The sequence below is a fragment of the Stenella coeruleoalba genome, assembly GCF_951394435.1.
Source record: "Stenella coeruleoalba genome assembly, chromosome: 18".
In the NCBI taxonomy this organism is placed as follows: domain Eukaryota; kingdom Metazoa; phylum Chordata; class Mammalia; order Artiodactyla; family Delphinidae; genus Stenella; species Stenella coeruleoalba.
In genome coordinates this window covers 63,362,836-63,389,688 of record NC_137164.1, presented here as the reverse complement: position 1 = coordinate 63,389,688, position 26,853 = coordinate 63,362,836, and the positions used below count along the sequence as shown (strand labels likewise).

Below are 26,853 nucleotides of genomic sequence, written 5' to 3'. Positions count from 1 at the left end.
TTGTTCTGTGCATCTGTCAAGGAACTGAGATACGATACAGCTACTAAAAACTGATGATTGTGGAACAGACAATCTTGACAGCATTTCATTTCCATTGTGTTCTGATTATACATTTATCAGAAAACCTGTATCTCTTCCAGTTCAGCTAGAAATTGGTAGAATTCAAGAACTCAAAGGCCTGGCAAAGGCCTGTCCTATTATTTGGTATCATCTTCCATTTTAGAGAAGTTGCTTGGTTGAGTCATTGTTAAAGCTTTCCATGCTCTTTTCATTCTTATATCCCACTATCCACAGATCACATTTCTATAGGCCCTATAACTGCTTTGCCGCACAAATTAAACGCCAGGATATTTCATACGTATACGCCAGCGTTTCAATGCTTGTCATCAGAGTTTATAAAATATAGGGATTGCAACCTGATATTAACATCCATATCTACTGTGCTCATTTTGTGTGTGAAAATGAGAAACCCTCATGCAGACGCTAGATTTCCCAGCCTCTTTGTCACCCTGTTTTTAATTTATTGCCAGGCTTTGAGTCAGTAAAATGATTTCACTTATCAATTTAATGTAGTGATAAAGCATATCTGTGAATCAGAATGATCAGAACTCAAGCGGATCTATAGGTTGTTTGGCATTAGGCCCAGCCCCACTGAGGGTTTTAATGGGGCTACTTCCTCCACAGAATAAATACGTCCCTGGTTTTTTCAATTGTTCCTCCACTAGTGATGGGATTGCTTCACATGAAAAGTGGACATAGAAATGCGCTGCTTGGGGCTTCCCCGGTGGCGCAGTGGTTAAGAATCCGCCTGGCAATCCAGGGGACAGGGGTTCGAGCCCTGGTCCGGGAAGATCCCACATGCCACGGAGCAACTAAGCCCGTGTGCCACAACTACTGAGCCTGTGCTCTAGAGCCCACAAGCCACAACTACTGAGCCCAAGGCCACAACTACTGAAGCCCGTGCGCCTAGAGCCTGTGCTCTGCAACAAGAGAAGCCAACACGGTGAGAAGCCCGCGCACCACAACAAAGAGTAGCCCCTGCTCGCCGCAGCTAGAGAAAGTCTGCGCGCAGCAATGAAGACCCAGTGCAGCCAAAAATAAATAAATTTAAAAAACAAGAAAAGAAATGCGCTGCTTTAGGGAGGAGGACTTTAAAACTTTTAAACATGTTTTTATACCTGTCTTTTTTTTTTTCAGGTGTACTTCAAAAGGAATTATCCAGAAATTACTCACAATGGGCATGTGGTTATGAATGCTTCCAATGGACAGCCCCCAGCCTTAACAATTTTTGAGACAGCACTGTGATTCTACCATGAGGTCAAGTCTATTCCAAAGACATTTTTCCAATAGTCTTTGCACTGTGTAAACTACACTTTACTTTTTTTTTTTACACCAGCAACAAATATTTACATACAAGTTGTTCGTCTATTTGGATTTTTTTCCTCCACTTCACCCAGTGATTTCAAGCTCTAACAAAATGATTTATTATTGTTATTTATACGTTATAGTATTTTTCGTCTTATCTAAATCAGAGGTACAGGCCACCAATAAAAGCTGTTTACCAGGTTTTGTGCCTTAAAGAGACTCCAGAGCCAAAGCACATTTTCTAAGGTATAAGACAAAGTTGTCATAGATGTTTTTTACTGCCCCCAAATTACATATTACTTTCCAGTTATATCAGGGATTCTATTTACTTGAAGACTGTGGAAGTTATCATTTTGCCTTACCACTTTCTTTAACATAAGTAGGATCCAGTATTCCCTGCCCAAAACCTCTGGCTAAACTAGTACAGAAAAAACTAATAGGAAAAACAAAAAATACACTTTAGTTTAAGTGGCATTATAGTAGGAGAGGCCCCCCCTCCAAAAAAAGATAAATGATTAAAATACAGAAGGTCAGTATTTAATTATATTTTCTAAAAGAGATGGAAGAGAAAATGCTTTCAGAAAATAGGGGCCCTTCTAGGGGATTTGATAATGATAGACACGTGTTATCATTAATCGTCTTCTAGATTTCGTGGCTCCTACATGATATCTTGCAGTTTTAGACTCAGCTTGCTGATATTTTCAAAAAGGCCGTGCTAACTGTAATTGACCCTCAATTGACCGTCAATTGACGGTTGACCCTCTGCTGACATAAGGCTTTTGCTTTGCCCGTCATTGAAATCCTTTCTAAATCACATGCATGGGCTCTCCTGACTTGGTGAGAAAAACAGAAAGATGTTGCGTACATTGACTGTATTTATGCAGTATGTTCTCAGGAGGCATCAAGAAGGTTCACTTTCATGAGCCTGCCTAGGTTAGTTTACTTCTGACCACTAACTGTACTTTGTTTAGCTCTTTCTGATCAGTAGATCAACAAGCCACAGTACCTCCTAGGGCCTGCCGTACTTTGTTTGAACCATGGGTCCTTAGCTTTTCTTGATGGTGGTGGCTATGATATGGTGTGTTCACGTTACTAAAGGTTTTACTGTCCTGGTTTTACGTGTGCTCTCAAAATAAGGCATAACCGCCCTCAAATGGAATATATTTATATATATTATACACACACACACACGTATATGCCTTCTGATAGCCGGTTTTGGGATTCTGTAACAGAGAGAAACAGATGTCTCATAGAATTAAGCCTTAAAAACCACATACTCAGAAACCTACCAAAATACATTGAGTGCAGTTGGTATTTAGAAATAATATGGTTAATGTTTAGTCCAGTAAATTGTGTAATAGTCATGGTTCTTATTTCAGGAGACTGACATGACAACAAGGATAATATTGAGGTTTGTTAAAACAGTGGAAATATTTGAAATGTATATGTGTTTATTTGGTCTTTAGAGGTTTATTTGGTCTTTAAAGGCAGTTAAATATGTTTCTATTTTATTTCTTTTTTAATGTCATTGTAGAGTTTTTTAATGAAACAAAATTCAATTGAAATAAATGTTTTCATCTCCAGAGATCTGTATTTTTATTTTTAGAGGTATAACTGACTCATGTCCTTGCTGTTGAAAGCCAGTGAGGTTCCCTGAGATAATAAAATATCTATTTTCAACTGGTTTCTTGGCTAAGTAGGTACACCAGATACTCTATGCAGAGAGGAGGGTGTCAGACAGATTTAAACAGTTGCTACTGAAGTAATCCCAGTTGTACCCCTTCCATAAAGGGAAAGTATTAACTTATGTCCCAAGCTTGAACCAAGTAGTCAATTGTTGAAGTTTTTGGTTTTTTTGTTTTTTGCCCTAAACTAACAAGAAACATCTGTTGCTGCTACATTTAAAACACCTGTAGGACGTGTATTGTCACAGTATGGTCACTAGGCTAGCAGTATCAGCATCACTGGGAACTTGTTAGAAATGCACATTCTGTGTCTCACCCCATATCTACTGCATCAGAAACACTGGTGGTAGGGACCAGTAGTCTGTCTTAACAAGGCCGAAGGATGATTCTGATGCATTCTGAAGTCTGAGAACCAGTACCATAGAAAATAAAGAACTCCTAAAACTCATTAAGAAAAACACAGAGGGGCTTCCCTGGTGGGTCAGTGGTTGAGAGTCCGCCTGCCAATGCAGGGGACACGGGTTCGTGCCCCTTTCTGGGAGGATCCCACATGCCGCGGAGCCATGGCTGCTGAGCCTGTGCGTCCGCAGCGGGAGGGGCCACAACAGTGAGAGGCCTGCGTAATGCAAAAAATAAGAAAAACAGAGAAAGGCCAATTAGAGAAATGGACAAGAGACTCAAATAGGCACTTCAGAAAAGAGAATATCCAAATGGCCAATAACTGGAAAAGTGCTCAGTCTCATTAGTTACCAAGGAAATGCAAATTAAAACCACAACGAGATACCGCTAAACACCGGGTAGAACAGCTAAAGTTAAAAAGGTTGAGACTAGGAACTGAGTGCTGATGGAGTAGTGGGAACTCTTGTGCACTACTCTGTGTGCGAAGAAAGTGTATATTGAAGAAAAGCCTTTGGAAAACAGTTGGACAGCATTTACTCAAAATGCACACCCTGTGATCTGTTCATCCTGCTCCGAACATATACACGTGCTCAAGGATGTTCCTAGAAACCTAATTCCGAGTGGCCGCAAACTGGACATAATCCAGATGCACATCAACTGCAGAAGGAAAGTGGAGTGTGATCTAATAGAATATCCCCCAGCAATGAAAGCAGTTGAACATCAACAACACAGGTGCGTCACAAACTTAAGCCTGACCCCAAAGAATATTTATGATTCCCTTTATACTAAGTTTGAACATAGTTACGATCAAGTCATAGAGTTCAGAGTCAGTACTTCACTTTGGGGAGTTAGAAGGTGTTGGTAATTGGGAGAAATAAAAGGGTAGCTTCTCAGGTGCTTACAATATTCTCTTGTTGGGGTTTTTTTTTTTTTTTTTTTTTTTTTTTTTGCGGTACGTGGGCCTCTCACTGTTGTGGCCTCTCTCGTTGCGGAGCACAGGCTCCAGACGCGCAGGCTCAGCGGCCATGGCTCACGGGCCCAGCCGCTCCGCAGCATGTGGGATCCTCCCGGACCGGGGCACGAACCCGTGTCCCCTGCATCGGCAGGCGGACTCTCAACCACTGCGCCACCAGGGAAGCCCTGTTGGGGGGTTTTGGGAAGGTTAGATGGGCATTCCTTGGGCTCTTCATTTATTTTCAGCACTTCTCTGTTGCACATCATACTTCGCAGTTGAGTTAACTAAAAAGAAACTTCACAGCCTCAGTTTTATTTTAGAATCTCGTTCAAACGCAGTGGTCCAGTCATCTAAAGGAGAATAATCTGCATCTGGGGAGTTACTTCTGCTGAGTTCTTAAAATATGAGGCTGTGCTAGGTCTTCTGGCCCATCACAAATGGCCTCATATGAAGCTCTTGGTACACGAGAGCTCAAGGTCTATATTTTCTTTAAACAATCAAAATAAATCCTACTTCCTCTCTCCAATTCTCTCCAAATGATTCTTTTTTTTTAACCACTTTATTGAAGTATGCTTGACATTTGAAAAGCTGTACATATTTAATGTAAACAACTTGAAGTGTTGGAGATAAGTATACGCTCATGAAATCAACCCCACAATCTATGCCATGAACATATCCATCGCCTCCAAAAGTTTCCTCCCACCCTCGCTTTTAATCTCCATTAGTAGGAAAGATACAAGCAAATCAATCTAATACTAACTGCTTTGATAACACCGTAAATGTGTTTTGTGAAGAAACAACTGAAAATTCCATAAGGCAGTGATTTAGGTAATTTTGACAATTTGGTGAGTTAACTGTTAATCAGCCGATTAACTTTGACCCTATGTTAACTTTGACCCTGTTAATCAGCCATTTAACTTTGTTAATCAGCTGGTTAACTTTGACCCTATGTAAATCGATGAAAATCTGGGGTTTTCTTTCAGATAGTTTGACTGGAGATATTAGAAGCCCCTCTTCTCAAACCTGAGTCCTTGTTTCATATCTAATTCTGAAAAGTTTAATGATGTTCAGAACCTTATGACCTGAGTGTGGTAGATTTAGCACCTGAATATGTAATTCACTTTCACAACTGATTCTGTTTCGGAGTGTTTTCAAGATAACATCTTTACCTAGAAAACGGCATGATATTCTGGATACCATGTCTCAAGAAAAAACTTCCTTGTAATTTCACTAATGTATTTAAACATAAAAACTGAAAGCATTTCCTCTAAGATCAGGAACAAGACAAGGATGTCCACTCTTGCCATTGAAACTATTTCAATACTTGAAACTATTATTCCACATTGTTCTGGAAGTCCTAGCCACGGCAATCAGAGAAGAAAAAGAAATGAATACAAATTGGAAAAGAAGAAGTAAAACTGTCTTTGTTTGCAGATCACATGATACTATACATAGATAATCCTATAGATGCCACCAGAAAACTACTAGAGCTAAATAATGAATTTGGTAAAGTTGCAGGATACAAAATTAATGCACAGAAATCTCTTGCATTCCTATACACTAACAATGAAAGATCAGAAAGAGAAATTAGGGAAACAATCCCATTCACCATTGCAACAAAAAGAATAAAATACCTAGGAATAAACCTACCTAAGGAGGTAAAAGACCTGTACTCAGAAAAGTATAAGACACTGATGAAAGAAATCAAAGATGACACAAACAGATGGAGAGATATACCATGTTCTTGGATTGGAAGAATCAATATTGTGAAAATTACTATACTACCCAAAGCAATCTACAGATTCAATGCAATCCTTATCAAATTACCAATGGCATTTTTTACAGAACCAGAACAAAGAATCTTAAAATTTGTATGGAGACACAAAAGACCCCGAATAGCCAAAGCAGTCTTGAAGGAAAAAACGGAGCTGGAGGAATTAGACTCCCTGACTTCAGACTATACTACAAAACTACAGTAATCAAGACAATATGGTACTGGCACAAAAACAGAAATATAGATCAATGGAACAGGATAGAAAGCCCAGAGATAAACCCACACACCTGTGGTCAACTAATCTATGACAAAGGAGGCAAGTATATGCAATGGAGAAAAGACAGTCTCTTCAATAAGTGGTGCTGGGAAAACTGGACAGCTACATGTAAAAGAATGAAATCAGGACATTCCCTAACACCATACACAAAAATAAACTCAAAATGGATTAAAGACCTAAATGTAAGACCAGACACTATAAAACTCTTTGAGGAAAACATAGGAAGAACACTCTTTGACATAAATTACAGCAAGATCTTTTTTAATCCACCTCCTAGAGTAATGGAAATAAAATAAAAAATAAATGGGACCTAATGAAACTTAAAAGCTTTTGCACAGCAAAGGAAACTATAAACAAGATGAAGAGACAACCCTCAGAATGGGAGAAAATATTTGCAAACGAATCAACGGTCAAAGGATTAATCTCCAAAATATATAAACCGCTCATGCAGTTCAATATTGAAAAAACAAATAACCCAATCAAAAAATGGGCAGAAGACCTAAACAGACATTTCTCCAAAGAAGACATACAGATGGCCAAGAGGCACATGAAAGCTGCTCAACATCACTAATTATTAGAGAAATGCAAATCAAAACTACAATGGGGTATCACCTCACACCAGTTAGAATGGGCATCATCAGAATATCTACAAACAACAAATGCTGGAGAGGGTGTGGAGAAAAGGGAACCCTCTTGCACTGTTGGTGGGAATGTAAAGTGATACAGCCTCTATGGAGGACAGTATGGAGGTTCCTTAAAAAACTAAACAGAATTACCATATGACCCAGCAATCCCACAACTGGGCATATACCCAGAGAAAACCATAATTGAAAAAGACACATGCACCCCAATGTTCATTGCAGCACTCTTTACAATAGCCATGTCATGGAAACAACCTAAATGCCCATAAACAGACAAATGGATAAGGAAGATGTGGTACATATATACAATGGAATATTACTCAGCCATAAAAAGGAACAAAATTTGTGTCATTTGTAGAGATGTGGATGGACCTAGAGACTGTCATACAGAGTGAAGTAAGTCAGAAAGAGAAAAACAAATATCGTATATTAACACATACATGTGGAATGTAGAAAATGGTACATTTTCATTTCATCTGAACTGGTTTGCAGGGTAGAAATAGAGACACAGATGTAGAGAACAAACGTATGGACACCAAGGGTGGAAAGCAGCAGGAGCGTGGGGTGGTGGTGGGATGAATTGGGAGATTGGGATTGACATGTATACACTAATATGTATGAAATAGATAACTAATAAGAACCTGCTGTATAACAAAAAATGATAAAATTTTTAAAAAGAAGAAAATAAAGTTTAAAAAATATTATTTCTGACTGGTTTATCACTGATTTTTATTTTCATAGGTTTTCTGAATTTTCCAAATTACCTACAAAGAGCATGGGTTAATTTTAAGGTCCAGAAAATATGTAAAGAGAAGCCACAGTGCCTCTTTCAGTTAGGATAGACTGGGGAGTTTATATTTTATTTATGAACAGTATCTTATCCACCTCACAGAAGCTCCTAGCTTCAATATCCCCACACTGTGAGGACACTCTTAGGATAATCATTCATTTCTAAAACTTCAAAAATTCATTTAATAAATACATAAATATCACTGTGAAAGAGTTAAGAAAACCACGTTAACAGTGATGAACGCAACGTACTTTGTCAATGCAACTTCCAAGCAGCCACAATAATGGCCCTATATCAGATCTAGTTATCACTGAAATTTTGGCTTCTAAATTACACAGTGGGTCTAGATTTGCTGCCACATGTCTCTTGGGGAGGCACCTAAGATCAGTCATCAGGCAAAGAGAAAAGTTAGGAAAAGTTCCCTGAGAAGCTTGGTGTTTCTGATTTACATGTGTAGGGGGTAAAAATGCAGATGACAATTAAGAACCTGAGACAATTACTTGTCTGGGGGGAATTTGGACTTTCTGCAGCATCTGGGCTCCTGAGGTGAGGGCTGATAGATAGACTGTATCAACAAGCAAGCCCAGCTGTGATGTCCGTGGCTGGACCTCAGCATGTCCAGCCCACAGAGGAGGACAGGTTAGCTATCTGTAGGTAGCTTTTAGTTCTCTTCCTTGCTTTCTCACCCTGGTTCCCTCTCCTTCTAATTAGAACATGACTCCAGTTTCGAGGATTTCCTGACCACTAGTCTCTGGGATGGAGACAGTCTAGGCTTTTTGAGAACGGGCTCTATATTAGACTCAGCAATAGTTATCCCTCCCTGATAAAGATATCACTACACTGATTTCATCAGTGTCAGGAGCCTCTCTTTAAGGCTGGTTTTTTGAGTAGGTAGACCAGGTAGCCACCCATGTATTGTGATTTAGGGAGCCCTGGGGAAATCCTCTACACAAAGTATGTTCTCCACTGGTGCTTGAAGGGCCATCATTGTTGATTCATTCATGTGGACGCCTCATGCTTTTTCCTTGAGGTCCTTTAAAAACTAAGATCCTGTATTTTAATGAAGGTGTAAAACATTAAGTCACTAACACTTTAACTCGAGTGAGTTCGCCATATTGCTTTCTCTCTAATAGAAGAAGCAGTGGATACCACACATAATTTGGGAGAGTGGGCATTTGTGATCCACCTGGAAGGGAAGAACTCATCCTCAGTAAACATGACAGGAAACGTCACCAGTAAAGATATTTCCACAACCAGGTTGCACAATAATATCAAGTCACAGCAAGGAAATTGCCAATATCCTGGATAACACATAAGCAATTGAATTTGGCTTCACTTTGTGCAGCCAGATGGACAAATTTGAGCATCACCCACCTGCCAGCCTTGCCTGTTAAATTATCACTCAGATTCACCCCAGACCAGAGTTCATTGAAGGATCTTGTAGGCTTTGGCTTGGAGTTCATCATTCTGGGAAGAAGGAGGTTGAAGAACCAGGCCTACTTATTATGGAGAGGGTCAGGTGGCTTAGGTACCAAGGGAGTTTCTGAGGGCAGCCAGGTCTCTCATCAGAGCCTGGCTAAACATGGCATCTAGACCATAGAAGAATAGTCAGTGTTGGTGGAGAGAACAAGTGGCTTTCCTACTGAGGGTTAGTTGAACAAGTCGATGCTTGTTTCAGGTGAACAACTGTCACCTACATCTCAACACCAAACAATTCAGATGTAGTTTAAACTTTGAGTCAACTGATTGGAGACAGTGTATTTATGTGCTAAGTGTGCTGTGTTAGATCAATTCTTTCTCTGTTGTTGTTTTCTGCTTTAATGTAGGAAGTATCTTATCAGCAGGGCTCACCTCTGATATTTTCTAGCCCAGGGCAAGAGCACAGATGGAGGCCTGCGTATCACGTGTCTAAACAGGTAGAGCTGTAAATCAAGCTAACAGAGTGTTCAATAAAATATGCGTTACCCTCCCAGCTTGATAATGCTTCCCAGCTACCCGGAAGGCCTGACTCTAATTTAGAATTCTTGGATTCTCAGAGCTCTTGCTGAAAGGTGGAGATGTGGGGAGAACAGGCCCATGACCGCAGCCCACACCGACAGGAGCCCCATTCACACGAGTAAAGACACCCCAGACGGCACAGGCAAGTTCTGTCCACCCCTCCCTATCCTTGCAAAGGGGCCCTCCCAGGCCCAGGACTACTCACGCCTGAGTTGTTGCCTGGTGCTATCGCCCTTGGGAGGATGGACTCGGGCAACAGGCTCCTGCATGTCCTTGAAGTGGGCTGGGACCTTCGTGCAGGCCATTCCCGGATCCTGGGTACCCTGAGTGGTCTAGATCAGTGCTTCTGAATCTTTAAGGTGCAAATAATCCACGTGGGGATCTTGTTAGAATGCAGACTCTTGTTAACATGCTATAGGTTAGAGGGCAGGGCTGGGAGCCTACATTTCTAACCAGTGTCCGGGAGATGCTCGTGCTGCTGGTCTGTGGACCACACTTCGCCAACCGAGCGTCTGGAGAAATGGGCTCTGGTTAGTTGTGTCCCCTTGGTTCTCAGAGGCTTCACCCCATGGGGAATGGCGGGGTCAGTGGAGGGCTGGACTGGGGTCCCCTAAAGTGTGAGGCTCGGGGCAGAGGCCTCTTGCCCTGGTCTAAGGGCAGTCTGGTCCCTTCTTTGCCCACATCCTGATACATCAATGGGCTGTGTTCCCACACTGCGGGCCCTGGTCCTCCCCTTCCAGCTCTTCCACCGCAGCCCTTTGATCTCCCACCCACTCTCCCCAAGTCAAGTTTCTCTTGGCTCCTTTCCTGTGGCATTCCCCACTCCTTCCCCTGCTTTTCTCTTATGCCAGGAAACAAATGTAAAAATAGCATTTCAAAAATATTGAAAATTAATGCTGACGAAATCATGTTTTGTTTTCTCGGGATGTAAGAGGCGGTAACAGCAATCGGAGATGCAGCCTTTCACAGTGCCTAGCTGTTTTGTGAACAGAATCCTACCTGCTCACCCATTACCTGAAATCAGGATTTCCAAACATAAATGCTTGCTGGGTTAGAGCGGACTGGATTTTTCTCCTGTATTTTTATTTTGACAAGGCTAAGAAAGCTGCTGTCTGGCCATCTGATGGGATCAAATAGGCTGCTAAAAATAACTCCCGCAAGTTTGGGTTTCAGACGGGAAACACCTCTCCAGCTCCTTGCCTATTACTCTTGGTGAAGCTTAATCCTTCGACTTGTGTGCAAGTATTTGCACTGCTTTTGAGTTCTTTTCGTCTTTCCAAGGCTGTTTTTCACTATTTGCCTGAGTTATTTGAACAGGTGGCTTGCACCACCTATGCTAATGTGAGGCTTTTGTCTGCTTTGAATCTGCACAGGGAGGCATTTAAGGGAGAAATGTTTCTTTCTTGGTAAACTATTCGCACCTGTTCTGATCATCACCTGTGTGGCACTAAAATACCATTCCAGAGAGATCTTCCCCTAAGTGGACACACGCTCAGCAAGGCAGAGGCCCTGTGGAAGGCGAGGAGGCACGAATCCACCTTCTCTTCTTTTCTGGCCCACGTGACAAGCAGCCCAGGGACCGAGCCCTGTGTCTCGGGGCTGGGTGCCCTCCGGGCTCTGTCTGGAAGCGAGTGGACGTTAGGGATCTCTGCAGAGCAGGTTTGGGGGATCCTCGCTGTATTTGGTCAGCGGCCGGTTGCAGGTGGGCGCGCGAGGCAGCTGACCACGGCCGCCAGCCTGAGCCCGGTTCCCGATTCCTTCGTCCTGGGCGCTTCCGGCGGGAGCTACGCTTGTGCGCTTGGCGGGCGATCACAAGTTGGCGCCCGGGACACTCCGCGCGCTCCCTGGCCGCACATCACAGGCGCCCGCCCTCCGCCTGGCGGCCCGGGACCCCCCCTGCTCCCTGGAACGCGATCACAGGCCGGGCCTCCGACTCCGGGGGCGAAGAGGGGCGCGCACGGGCCGCCGGGGACGGCGATCTCGGGCGCGTTCCCACGGGGACGTCCAGGGCTGAGCCAGGGCTTCTCCCGGCTTCCCGCGGCGTGTCCTCCTCCGGGGAGAAGGTGGCGCGGGGAAGGGAGGCGACTCCTTCCGGCTCGGGCGAAAGGGAGGCCGATGCTTAGTGGCCCAGGAGGGGCTGTGTAGACGCCGCAGTCAAGGCCACGCGGTAGTCACTGAGGATGGACTCCTAACCCGGGGCGCGCTGAGGATGGGCTTTTCTAGAACTTTTTTTTTTGGGGGGGGAGGGGGTAGTCTACACTCTATTAGTTCGCTGGTCACAAGAAAAGAAGAATGAAAAGCACATGGAATAGGCAAGATCAGCTTGGATACAGTTTAAAGGTGCCTGTGATGATGCCCAGTGGTTCCCACCCTGCCGCCACTCCTCACCCGCGCGCTGTAGGTGGGCTCCTGACCTGCCTTCCCTCCTGTTACCCGCAGGCACTCAGGGCAGCTGTGTGTGCGCGTGTGTGAGTGTGTCTGTGTACACACATGCACACACACACAATTACATGTAATCTTCTGAGACTCTGGGTATGGCAAGGAAGTGGGAGTGCCTAGCACTCTTCACCTCTATAGATGGCCCTGTACCTACCATGGCTGTCCAGTCCCTTATTATCTCTACCGGAGGCGGAGGAAACTGGCAGCTGGTGTGTGAATATAGGGGTTCCCATCCAGTGGACAGCGCATTAGAGGACTCTCATCCCCTGGCCACAGTGATTGTGTTGGAGACAAGCAGTGGCCCGAGGCCTAAGCCAATCAGCGTATGATGAGGTGAGCGGAAGGGAGGGCATATGGGAAACCAGAAAGAATCAAAGCAAAACCGCACTCGTATGAAATGCACTGTCTGTAAGAAACAATAAGACACTCTGAACCCAGAAACACAGAGTGTACCTTAGATGATGGTAGATGATGAGGTTGGAAGACAGGTTCAAGAGTGTATTATTAAGAGTCCTAACTGGCGCAGCATGTGAATTTATCTTATGGGTGGGGGGAAACAAAGGTAATTTTTAAACCTAAAATTTACATGATTAGATTTGGTTTTTAGGAAGGTAATTTTGGTGTCACTATGGAGAAGGGATCGAAATAGAGATGAGGGTTAGAAACTGATTAATAGGTGGATGTAGTGAGATGGGGAAGAAATTCTGTAGGGCTGGGGAGCTACAAGGCATTCTAGAAACTGAGAGGACTTCCATGTCACTTGGACAAGTGTGGTCTTGGGATAGAATTCATTTTACTTATCTTCTTTACAGTGGCTTTATAATGGCTTTACAGTGGCTTATAATGTATTCCAGGGAGGGGAAACAGAAGGAGGGAAGGAGGTTTCCAAACTTTTCTTAAACCACAGAATAATGAAAAGTTATACCATTCGAAAGAATATTATCAGGACCCCAAAAATGTCTCAGATGAAATGCATGACATTATCAAAATTTGATAGATATGCTAGTTTGCAAGTGGGTTTATCGAGGTATACTTTATGTAAAGGAAAATTCACCAATTTTAAGTGTACAGTTTGATGACTTTTGAAATGTGTGTAGTCATGTAACCAACACTGTAATCAATATGTGTAACATTTCCATCACCCCGCCCCCCACCCAATTCCCTTCTGTCCCTTTGCAGTCAATCCCCTTCTTCCACCTCCAGCCCTTGGCCACCACTGATAAGCTTTCTATCCCTATAGTGTTGCCTTTTCGGGTTTATCATACAAATGGCATCATATAGTTTGTAGTTTTCTTGAATCCGGCTTCTTTCACTTAGCAAAGTGCTTTTGAAATGCATCTATGTTGTTGCATTTATCAGTAGCTAGTTCTTTCTTATGGTCGTGTGCTACTGCACTATATGGATGTATCATGATTTGTTTTCACGTTCACCCATTGATGGACATTTGGGTTTTGGGGTCGTGTAGTGGGCTGAAGATACATATGTATCCTGATCCCCAAAACCTGTGAAAATTACCTACTGTGGCAAAAGCTGTGATTAAGTTAAGGGTCTCCAGAGAGGGGATTCAGCCTGGATTATCTGGGTAGGTCCTAAGTGCCATCACATGTATCCTTGTAAGAGAGGCTGAGAGATAGACGGGGGAGGAGAGGTGATGTGAAGATGGAGCAGAGAGAGATGCAGCCAGGAGCCAAGGAAAACCAATAGCTACCAGGAGCTGAAGAGCCTCCAGAGGGAGTGTGGTCCTGCCTGCACCCTGATTTCGGACTTCTAGCTTCCAGAACTGTGAGAGAATAAATTTCTTTTGTGTTAAGAAATGAATGAGAATCCTATCTTCCCCCATCCTCACCAACATTTGTCATTGTCAGCCTTGTTAATCTTAGCCATTCTAGTGCGTGTGTAGTGGTATTTCATTTTTGTTTGTTTGTTTTTTGCGGTACGCGGGTCTCTCACTGTTGTGGCCTCTCCCGTTGCGGAGCACAGGCTCCGGACGCGCAGGCTCAGTGGCCATGGCTCACGGGCCCAGCCGCTCCGCGGCATGTGGGATCTTCCCGGACCGGGGCACGAGCCCGTGTCCCCTGCATTGGCAGGCGGACTCTCAACCACTGCGCCACCAGGGAAGCCCAGAGCTGTGACTTTGATTAAAACTGTTTTCAACAAGGACGCACCTTTTTTTTTTTTTTTTTGGCCGCGTCGCGCAGCACATGGGATCGTATTTCCCCAACCAGGTGTAAAACCTGGACCCATGGCAGTGAAAGCGCAGTCTTAACCAGTGGACCGCCAGGGAATTACCTGGACACACCTGTTTTGTATGGCAGTTGTTTGAAAACTGTCATGGTAATGGAACCAGGATCCTTGGAGATACTGCTGATTCTAGGGTTGGGACAGAGGATGTATAAGATGAGCCTGGAGCATCTTGAAGTAAAGAAAGGAAGGCAGTGTTCAAAAACAAAACAATGGGGCCACAAAAATGGACACAAGAGCCAACCTGAAAGAGCTCTCAGTGGCCAGACCTGGAACAATTTGAGTGACAAAAATCAATGTTGGGCTATATCCAAAGTATAAAGTATAAACTAAATATCCATGGGTCCATATTGATAGAAATGAATGGTTAATAATAAGTAAATGGGAAGAAGGGACAAATATACTGTACAGAAGAATTCAAAATTGTTTATGTAGATATCCCCCCTAAAGGAGATGGAGCTTAACTCCCTACTCCTTGAGTGTGGGCCATGCTTAATGACCTCCTTCCAAAGAAATTACGGAAAGCGGAGTGAAGAAAAAGTGGCAAACACCACTTCTGCCGGGTGATCGAGATGAACATTATCAGTGATGTCATGTTGCTAGCATGTCCTCTTGATCTGACGTGATGACAATGGCACTTCACCTCTGTGGTCTTCCTCCCCAAAACATATAATCCCAGCCTAACCAAAACAGCAACCAAACCAACATTGAGGAACACTCTATAAAGTACCTGATCGGTATTTCTCAAAATGGTCAAAGTCATCAAAAACAAGGAAGGTCTGAGAAAATCTTGTAGACCAAAGGAAGCTAGGGAAACGTGACTTCTAAATGTAACGTGGTATCCTGGATGGATCCTGGAACAGAAAAGGGGAATTGGGGAAAAAAACTAGTGAAATTCAAATAAAGTATGGAGTTTACTTAATAATAATCTACAAATGTCAGTCCCTTAGTTGTAACTAGTGTAGCATAGTAAGGTAAGATGTTAACAACACGGGAAACTGGATCTGTGCAATTTTTTCCGTAAATCTAAAACTACTGAAAAATAAATGTTTTATTAAAAAAAAATTGGTCATAAAAATGGATATGTTTATTATTATAGAGCCTGAGGCTATAAGAAACTACAGCTACTACGAAAAAAATGAAGCGATGGTCAATTAAATTTTAGCATCAATTAGATATAAAATAAAGATGATTTTTATTATCTTGTTATTAAAAGCTCTGTCATTTAAAAAACACAGTGCAATTAATTGTTTATTTTTAGTTCATAGAAATTTGTTAAACTTATCAGTAAATATTTACTAACTTTCACCTATATACATTACCCAGTTTCTGGGTTTACCATTGTTCCCAGCCTCACTCCTTTATCCTGGCTGTATTTTTCTTCTGTAAAGTATTTTATTTACGTTCTTTTACTGAGGATAGAGGGATAGTGTTACAGACTGAATGTTTGTGTCCCCCCCACCCCAAATTCTTATGTTGATGCCCTAACCCCCAATGTTGGGGGTCCTTTTAGAGGTGATTAGATCATGAGGATGGGGTCCTCATGATGGGATAAATGCCCTTATAAGAAGAGATACCAGAGAGCCCTCTCTCTCTTTCTTTCTCTCCCTCTCTCTCCCTCAACTTGCCTTCTGAGGACACAGCAAGAAGACAGCCATCTGCAAGCCAGAAAGAGGGTCTTACCAGGAAGTGAATTGGCTGGCACCTTGATCTTAGATTTCCCAGACTTCAGAACTATGAGAAATAAATATTGCTTAAGCTACTTAGCCTGTGGTATTTTGTTATAGAATCCCCAGCAAACTTAGGTAGCAAACTTTCTTAGTTGTTGTATATCTGGGGGAAAAACTATTTTTCCTATCCCCCCCACCCCACCCCATCATCATTACCACCACCAAAAGCAAAAACAACAATGCTGATGGTAGCTTAGCTGGGTATAGAAATCATATATGGCAATTATTTTCCCTCATCATTTAGGAGCTATTACTTCATTATTTTCTCCTGGCATCTAGTCTTCTTGAGGAAAAGTCCACTTTAAGTTTAATTGTTTTTACTTTGTAAGTAATCTGTCTTTTATTCATGTTAGCTTTTATGATTCTTCTCTTTGATTATATACCATTATGTTATGATATATTAAGATGTGGATTCATTTTATTTGATCATGCTTAGCATTATGCTTCCTAAGTCTGGAAATTCATCTCTTTCATCAGTGCTGGAAAATATTCAACGACTATTCTTTTGAATATTGTTTTGCTCTGTCATTTTATTCTTTTTTTTTTTTTTTTTTTTTTTTTTTTTGCCATACGCAGGCCTCTCACTGTTGTGGCCTCTCCCGTTGCGGAGCACAGGCTCCGGACGCGCAGGCTCAGCGGCCATGGCTCACGGGCCCAGCCACTCTGCGGCATGTGGGATCTTCCTGAACCAGGACACGAACCCATGTGCCCTGCATCGGCAGGCGGACTCTCAACCACTGCGCCACCAGGAAAGCCCTGCTGTGTCATTTTAGAGAGCATTCTCTATTTCTCTCACTCCTCTTAGGCCTATACTGAAGAATCTCAATTTATCTTATGTGTCTTCGGTGCACTTTCATCGCGTTCATCTCTTTATCTCTGTGCTACATTCTGGCTGATTCTTCCAGTTAGTTGATTTAATTCAGCCTAGAGTTTAGTACAATTTTTAAAATTACATTGATTCTTTTTTATTTCCAATTTCTGTCTGATTTTTTCATAAGCTCTTTTGTTTTACTCCTGCCTGGGGATTTTGACACTTACTGAAAGTCATACTACAGTGGCTTAATATTAGGAATATGTGGCAAATGTAATAAGTATCTACTATGTGCCATCGTTCTGCCTCCTGTTTTCATCCTCTGTGAGACTCTCATCCCCTTCATCTGTCCATGACATCCAGCAGGTTGCCCCCTGAAGGCTGGGAGCACTGATGCTTTGCTTCCTTTGAGGACCCCCAGAGAAAGATATTCCTGCCTTACATTTTGTTCTTTTTTTTTAAAATTGAAGTATAGTTCATTTACAATGTTGTGTTAGTTTCTAGTGTACAGCAAAGTTATATATATATATATATCTCACTATATATATACAGTGAAAAAGAATATATATATAGTGTATATACTCTTTTTCATATTCTTTTCAATTACAGTTTATTTACAAGATATTGAATATAGTTCCCTGTGCTATATATTAGAGCCTTGTTTATCTATTTTATACACTGTAGCTTGCACCTGCCAATCCCAGACTCCTAATTTATCCATCCTCCCTATTTTCCCCATTGGTAAACATGTTTGTTTTCTATGTCTGCAAGTCTATTTCTGTTTTGTAAATAAGTTAATTTGTATCATATTTTAGATTCCACATATGAGTGGTATCATATGCTATTTGTCTTTCTTTGTCTGACTTACTCCACTTAGTATGATAATCTCTAAGTCCATTCATGTTTCTGCAAATGGCATTATCACATTTGTTCTTTATTCGAGCTCCATTAATGAGCTAAGAGTGTGTTGTTTATAGAGACTGAAAAATCCCCTAAGGCAAAGGCCACATTTTATGAATATTCACTGCTCCCTGGAAGCAATGTGTTTCCCCAGAATAAGTGCTCAATAGACGTTGGCTAACACTTTTTGACAGTCAAATAAAGTGCAAAAATATGCATAGTTTGTGATCAATTATGAGTGTAACTATGCTAATTTGCCCAGTTGATCAGTAACTCTGAGTGTTATGAGGTCTGATGCCCTGACTGTCATTTAAACCCTCCCCAGACATGGATTTCGTCATAAGTTTGGCCAAAATCACTGATCTTTGAAATGGTAGTTTCCTTTGCTTTTGGCCCTCTTCATAACTAAAGTCAAATCTGTGCCATTTCCATCAGTTTGGCAATGGCCCAAACGATCCTAAGCAGCTGACTGTGGAACTGTACTTACTATGATGCCTGAAAGGAAAATTATTATGAGTAAATTTTTTTTCCAGGCCACACCCTCTGCCCTTTGGGCATTTGAGGACAGGGTTACAATGAAGACTCTCTTGGCAAGCCTCCGTTCAAACTTTCTGGAGCTCATTTTCCTAACTGTTCAGACAGGTGAGGACTACCCTCTCAGCACATTCAGAAGGGACATTTTTAAAAGATTTCCTCCTGAGTCCTTTCTGGACAATATGAAGTTATGCAATTCTTTCAGAAAATAGTTCCCTAGGGAGCTACTCTTTCGGGGAACCTGCTCCAATTCCCTGGAGTTGCACTAGAGGATGAGTTTGTATGAAACCATGCAGGATCCCTCAGCCCATTTTTCTGTGCATCCGGGCAGAGAATAGATCCATGACACATTTTTTTTTTTTTTTTTTCTTTTTTGGCACGCGGGCCTCTCACTGTTGTGGCCCCTCCCGTTGCGGAGCACAGGCTCCGGACGCGCAGGCTCAGCGGCCATGGCTCACGGGCCCAGCCGCTCCGCGGCATGTGGGATCTTCCCGGACCGGGGCACGAACCCGTGTCCCCTGCACCGGCAGGCGGACTCTCAACCACTGCGCCACCAGGGAAGCCCCCTCCATGACACATTCTTAACTTGGGGACTTTTTATACTCCACACAAGGGCCCTTTCAGGGACCCTTTCTTCCATTTGGCAGAACCTAAACTCAGGCATTTGATTTGATTAGGACTTATTATCAGCAAAAGAGACTTCGATTCGGAAGAAACTCAGAGATTACTCGGCAACCCTACCAAATTTCTCATCCTATGTCTTCCTAAAGAGCATAGATTACACAGAAAAAAAGTAAATCCAAGAACAGACTTGAGTAGCCCCTAGTTCTCTATGGAAAATATGCAGACAGACTCTAATGTAATACAATTAGTGAAACAATAAACGTTGCACATTGTAAGTTCTTCACAGACAAACCTGAAAACTGGGAATTTCTTAGCCAAATTGTGCCATGTGGGAGAAATCATAGTGAAACATCAAATACAAGAAAGCCCAAAAGACTCATATTCAAAAGCAAATGGTTTGTGGGAAAGGCACTGATAAGTACAGAGCACTAAATAAGATATTCTAAAGGAACATTTGAAGTACATCAGCGTATGTATCTAAATTCCTTAATTACTGTGTTCAAAGGAGCAAATATTAAGGTGCCATTACTGTCTCCCAAATATTTACTTTAGGGATAAATCTTTCCATGCTTGCTTTTAGCCCTTAGGCAGTTTTTAGAGAAAAAAAAAAATCATATGGAATCCATCCAGCCATGTCTAATTATGCAAAGGAAGGAAATAATATGCCTTTCTTAATACAAAGAAGAAAAATTACAATTGACTCCACATTCCTTTGATGAATATGATGTCTTTCATTTTGCCTGTGTGTGTGAAGTTTTTGGTGATGTATTTTTGATATGTAACTTTCTACAGATAAACGTCTAGAAGATCTCTTTCTTCAGTAAACTGCTGGGTGGTGATTGATCAAAAGAACCAGAGGGGCTTCCCTGGTGGCGCAGTGGTTGAGAGTCCGCCTGCCGATGCAGGGGACACGGGCTCGTGCCCTGGTCCAGGAAGATCCCACATGCCGCGGAGCAACTAAGCCTGTGTGCCGCAACTACTGAGCTTGCACTCTAGAGCCTGCAAGCCACAACTACTGAGCCCGCGTGCCACAACTACTGAGCCCGTGTGCTGCAATTACTGAAGCCTGCACACCTAGTGCATGATTCTACCAGATTGTACCTCTCACCGGCACCCGCTTCTTTAAGCCTATATTACCCCCAAATAGGAATAATACCTCACAGGGTGTTTGTGAGGAAATCAGATGGTCAACACAGTGTTTAGCATTGTACCTAGTTCTTACCAAGTGTGGGACGTTGAAGAATGACCCCCCCCCGCCAAAACATAGCCAAGGCACATCCTGGAGTCTTTGAATGTTACCTTATCTAGAAAAGGGGTCTTTGCCGATGTGATTCAGGATCTTGAGATGAAGAGATCATCCTGGATTACCAAGGTGTACCCTAAATCCTATGACAATCGAGGCAGAGGGCGGGGGGCTGAGAGAGGACATACAGAGGAGAAGATGTGCACAAAGGGGAATGCATGTGAAGACAGAGGCAGGATTGGAGTAAGGCAGCTCCAAGCGACAGCATGGAGCGGATTCCCCCTCAGAGCCTCCAGAAAGCCCACCCTGCCAGCACCTTCATTTTGGACTCTGACTTCCTGATCTGTGAGAGAATACATTTCTGTCATTTTAAGCCACCAAGTTTGTGGTAATTTTTTTCCAGCAGCCCTAGCAAATGAATACAGTAAGAATTCAGTGAATGCTGGCTTGTTTCATGGCCAGGATGGAATAGGAAGCTCTGGAAAGGAAGCAGTAGGGATCATTTTCAGGCAGAAGCAAAGCCCGTTGACGATGGGTCTAAAGATGTTTTGGAGCAGAATGAAGACTCAAGCACAGAGAAGAACAAACCATCCACTCAGAAAGTCGGAGTAGAGGGTACTGGAAGTTCTCCTCCAAGCTTTCTTTCACAAGGAGACTGGGATGCGAGACAGAGACGTGATCCACGGTGAACTATCTGTCCATACCCACCAGAGTGGCTAAACGTGGAATATACTAAGTGATGGCAAGGATCTGGGGCTTCTGGAATTCGCATACTGAAACTGCTGTGGGTACGTAAAATAGGAAAGAGTATTTTCTTAAAAAGGTAAACAGACATCCAACATGTAACCTAGCCATTCCACTCCTAGGTATTTACCCAAAAGAAATGAAAATATATGTTCACACAAAGACTTGTACTGAATTTTCATGGCAGCTTAATTGTAATACCCCTCAAATGGAAATAACCCCAATGTCCATCAACAAGTGAATAAACAAAATGTTGTCCATTCATGCAATAAAATACTGATTATCAACAAAAAGAAAACATCTACTGATACCCTTAATAACTTGAATGTATATCAAAGTTGTTATGCTGAGTTAAATAGACCAGATTCAAACGGGTATACACTGTATTATTCCATTTATACCTTTTTTTTTTTTTTTTTTTTTTTTTGCGGTACGCGGGCCTCTCACTGTTGTGGCCTCTCCCGTTGCGGAGCACAGGCTCCGGACGCGCAGGCTCAGCGGCCATGGCTCACGGGCCCAGCCACTCCGCGGCATGTGGGATCTTCCCAGACCGGGGCACGAATGAACCCGTGTCCCCTGCATCGGCAGGCGGACTCTCAACCACTGCGCCACCAGGGAAGCCCCCATTTATATCAATTTTTAAAAAATGAAAACTAATCTATAATGACAGAAGGCAGATGGATGGTTGCCTGGGGATAGGTGGAGGGGTTTGGAGGGAACCAGGAGGGATCACATGCAAAGGGGCACAAAGAAACTTTGGGAGTGTTGGAAATGTTGGTGTCTTATTAGTGGTTGTGATTTCCTGGATGTATAAGTCTGTCAAAACTGTTCAAAATGCATATTTAAAAAAATGTGCAGTTCATTTCTTGTAAACTATGCCTCAAGAAAGTTGTTAAAAAAAGAAATTTCAGGGACTTCCCTGGTGGTCCCGTGGTTAAGACTGCACTTCCACTGCAGGGGGCACGGGTTCGATCCCTGGTTGGGGAACTAAAGTTCTGTATGCTGCATGCCACAGCCAAAAAAAAAAAAAAAGAGAGAAAAAGAAAAATTTCAGCACCCACCTCTAGGAAAGCAGGTAAGCCAACTGGAAGGCCATTGGGAATCCAAAACTTGAGAGAATTTAGAATTGACTGAAAGGAGTGATGGAAGGAAAGGAGTTCTGGGTCAGTGTCATCAGAGCAATAGTGAAAGTTGACATGTTTCATAATGTTTCACAGTAATGATCTGAATGAGTGACTGCAGTGCACTGAAGCACAGGATTTCCCCATTTCAAGTAGCCTCTCATTTCTCAGATTAGGAGCCTTCCTGGGTATAGCTCAAGTCTGCTCTCTGGTGCTTGGAGAGGAACCTTGTTATTGATTTGTCTGATCTGGGAGATGCCCTCCGATGCTCCTGTTAATTGCTCCTCTCTTCCAGGGCTCAGGCTGAGTTCGGGGTGGGGAGAGCTCTCCCGACTCCCTGGCCTGGGTTCCCTGTGAAAGAAAGCTCGGAGGAGAGGGACCTGCACCCTCACGCCAACTTCTTGAGTGGATGGCTTGCTCTTCTCTGTTTGAGGTATATTCTGCTCCAGAGACATCTTTAGACCCACTGCAGAAAGCCTTATCTATCTTTGAACGTGGCAGAACAGTTGTTGTCACATTTCCACTTTAAAATGGGATATGCTTATAAGGAAAGTTAAAAAGTATTGGAAAATGGGAATAAAGGAAAACATTGCTTGCCATTGCCACCATTCAAATATACACACAAATAACTTTCATTTTTTCCCAATTTTTTCTATTTCAAGGTTTTTTAAAAAAACAATTGTCATGGGTCTTCCCTGGTGGCGCAGTGGTTGAGAGTCTGCCTGCCGATGCAGGGGACGCGGGTTCGTGCCCTGGTCCGGGAGGATCCCACATGCCGCGGAGCGGCTGGGCCCGTGAGTCATGACCGCTGAGCCTGCGTGTCCGGAGCCTGTGCTCCGCAACGGGAGAGGCCACAGCAGTGGGAGGCCCACGTACAGCAAAAAAAACCAAAAAAAACGATTGTCATTATGCTACATACAGAGCTTACTTCCTGCTTCTTCCTTTATCATTACCTCTTCGTCACTTTTCCATGTTATTATTCAGGCATCATAAATATTATCTTTAATGGCTGAATAATATTTCACTGAGTGGATATGCCATTGTTAACCACGGTTGTATTAGCAGAGAGTTTGAAACAGTTAGATAATGATTTCACACAAGACAGACTTCACTCAAGATGTAAAAGGAGAAGGCCTGATGGGTGGACTGGAGTAGGTCTCAGACTTTGGTTCAAGCTGAGGTCTTAGCTGGTGACCTTGAACATGTGTCATTGCTTCACTATGGCCTCTTGCTTACTTACCCATAAGTCACACACCCATGCATCTGTTTAAGGTTTCTTCCAGCTTTAAGATTCTGGAATTCTATGATTCACTCTACTAAACCAAAATGCCTGATTTGGGCCATCCAGGCTCCTTACCAATCCATTCATTCTTCATATACCTGAAAGATAGTAGGTGTCCGATGAGTTATTTTATATTGATTTGAACTGTAGGGAATATTTTATATTGAATTGAAGTCACCTGATTCAGCTGAGCTCAATAAACCTTCAACAGACTTTTATTTCAGGAGACCTCAATATGAGGAAAAACAATTTATTTTAACTCCTTCATTTATAGAAATAATTGTTTTGAAAGATCTGACTTGTTTCCTGTACACTGACTCAGGATAGTTCTAATTCATTTCAGGTCACATTGTTGAGAATGACCAAAGTCAACACGATGAGTCTCAATTTCAATAGTGACATAGAAACCAGGCAACATAAAAGACAAGGTGGACAAGGACACAGGCAAAAGTACACATCTTGTTAACATCTGCACTTAAAATAAATCTTCAGGCTTGAAAAGGCTCCACTGAATTACATGGAGATTACTGGATTTGTTCCATACGTAACAACTTTAAATTTGCAAGATTGTACGCCTCCCAAAATAATAGGAGAGACTCCTACCTGGCTGTCTGGAGCCCGATAAACAACTCTATTAATTAAAAGGTGCAAGTCATTAGCATACGTTACTGCTATTACTCTGTACTTTAACGTAATTTACATTTGCTTTGCTATGCCAGGTTAAATGTTTTGCTTCTTCTGAGCCTTTCTTTCTTTTTTTAACCAGCAGTTTCTATTTTATGTTTACTGAATAGTATTATGAGTAGGGTTAATCTCTTTATTTCTATATGAGAACAACTCCGACCTTAATGATTTAATCACTACTTATAGAAATTTAACATGTAGAGTAAATAATACTTCAAAAGCAAAAACATTAGTATCTAGAAATATAAAATCAGTACACACAAAGTATTAACCAGTACTCCCAAATGATGTTGCTATATAGTGGTTAAAAGCTTCATCTAGAATATCACATTACGCCTAGAACAATAACAACAAAAAAGAATATAAGAAAATATAACAGATACAAAATGATGGTGTGTCCTTGGTGTTCCTCAACAGAAAAAAAATGAGAGATGGGGGAAACAAAATAAAAATATATTTTCCCAAAATGTTTTATAATTTTTAATTCTAGTTTGCTAAATTAATTCTAGTTTGCTAAAATATTTTAGCAAATGGTTTTCCTAAAATGGAATTAAAGCTAGAATAAAAATATAACCACCTCATTTCCTTTTAGTCTTCAGTTTGTTTTTTATGAAAGGTAGAAGCTTTGGAAAATTGAAATCATTAAATTACTATGAAAGTCTATGCACTTTCTTTCAATCTTGGAAACATTTTTTAAGTTAGCAGAATCTTAAGATTACCAATTTATATTTTATATAAGTTCACTGAGCTTTAAACAAGAGGCTTCTTAACTTTGCCAACTGAGTTCTAATTTATAAAGAAAACTACATTTGAGTTGATTTAAATGACCAGAAACAATATAAGTCTATTGATTTTTCAAGATGCTAAGAAAAACAGGGAATATTCCTGCCGCTCTGTGGATTTGTAAATGTCTTTATTTGCCACAAAATTGCATGCTATGTCTCATTCAAGTACTGAAGTTACCTTCGGGTAGGAATTCATTCAGTCAGGAGAGCCATTGATCAATAAGAAAGTGAGAACCCCATTCATTTAGTTCATTCATTCAACATACTATGGAGTGCTTTCTGTGTGCTGGCAGACAGAAGGGAAATACTTAATTATGAAATCTTAGATCACAATCAGATGCTCCTGAAAATCACCAGCTTTCCTGGACACACTCCCTCCTAGTTTGAGTTCTCAGAAATAATTCCAGCAATTGCTTTCACATGTGTAAAATATCTCTCCATATATGTCATCAATAATTGTTTACAGAGAGCCACTTACGGACAGACGATTCGTAGATAAATAAGGTAAATTCCCTACCATCAAGTGTTCACACCTACTAGGAAAGGAGATAGTGTTACAAATACCAACAGTCCTGGGAGTAGAAGGCCTAAGTGTGTAAAGGGCCTGCCAGAGCTCAGAGGGGGAAGCAATTACTTCTGTTTGGGGTCTGGCTCGCAATTGTTAGATTTTCTTTCTTCTCTGCTGCAGTGTAAGCTCTGTGAAATCAGGGCAGGGGTGTGTGTCTATCTTAGCTGAATCCTCAATAATGAATGCGTACCTGACAGATGCCAGGTACGCGAAAACATTTGTCTAATGAATGAATGACTTGGCATTTGACTTGGTTGAAGATCAGGAATTCCTTCCCACGGACAATGGGGGAGGTAGGGGCACTGCTGAGGAGGGAAGGTACTGAAGGGGAAGCCCAGGTGTAGCTCAGCTTCACGTTTCCAGGCTGAATTAGTCGGGGTAATGAACATGAGGTGCTGCCTTGGAAAAGTCCCTACATCTCAAAGGCTTAATAGGATAATGTTTTCTTTCTCTTTCCAGTCAGCACTTATGTGGGCTGGGCAGTCCTCCCTCCTCATTTTGTAGCTGCACCATTTGGAATACATGGCCTCCTAGGGGGTCCTAGCAGTGGAAAAAAGGGATGGAGACGCCACCTGGGTCTTAATTGCCCTGGCTTTTGCACTCAGTCAATTAGGACTAATCATGTGATCAGTCAGTCTGGAAGAGAGGCTGGGAACGTGTAGAAAGAGTATTTGGTGAGCACTACCTCCTTGCCACTCGAGTCTATGTTTATTTGCCTAGTGTGTTTGTGTGTGTGTGTATATAATTTTCATTTGCCCCCATTTTTTCTAGCCTTTTCCAAATCGTAGGTCAAAACTCTCACCCCGTTTGTCACTCCCGTAAAGTAAAGGGAAGTGCTTTATCCTATCTCACTGCTTTAACAAATGCTGCTGATAATGAGGATTGCATTCCAATCTCAAACTCTGCATGTGAACAACCTGTATTTTATCCATAACTACAAGAGATGGATTCTCTAGTATCGTTTATTTGATTAAAATGTCTTTGAGTTGGAAATGTGACAACGGAATTTGCATTTGGAGGCACAACCAACAGAGAATTCTGACTGATGTTTTTATCCAGTCAACCTTTCTGTGCTGTTAACTCATCTGAGAAATGGGATTATGATATTTGTTTGTAAGATTCTTTGTTTTTTCAAATAATCCTAATGCTCTCATCAAGGTTGGACCATGTAATGACTAAATACTTGATTTTTATACTGTTAAAATTAAAAAGAGACCAGCCTTGAAAATTCCCTGGGCAGACAAAACCAGTTTAGTCGTGTAG

The 26,853-nt window shown here is 42.1% G+C and overlaps 1 protein-coding gene across 3 annotated transcripts in view; it reads left to right on the top strand.

Annotated features, from left to right (window-relative positions):
* LOC307176444 (ATP-binding cassette sub-family C member 4) overlaps positions 1-2,943 on the top strand; it is a 214,113-nt gene extending 211,170 nt beyond the window's left edge. For all 3 annotated transcript variants that reach the window (XM_079902549.1, XM_079902547.1, XM_079902550.1), the window contains one exon: positions 1,198-2,943. In XM_079902549.1, the coding sequence (XP_079758675.1) occupies positions 1,198-1,305 (108 nt within the window). In that variant the 3' untranslated portion in view covers positions 1,306-2,943. The remainder of the gene's footprint in view (positions 1-1,197) is intronic.
* Positions 2,944-26,853: the final 23,910 nt, after the last annotated feature.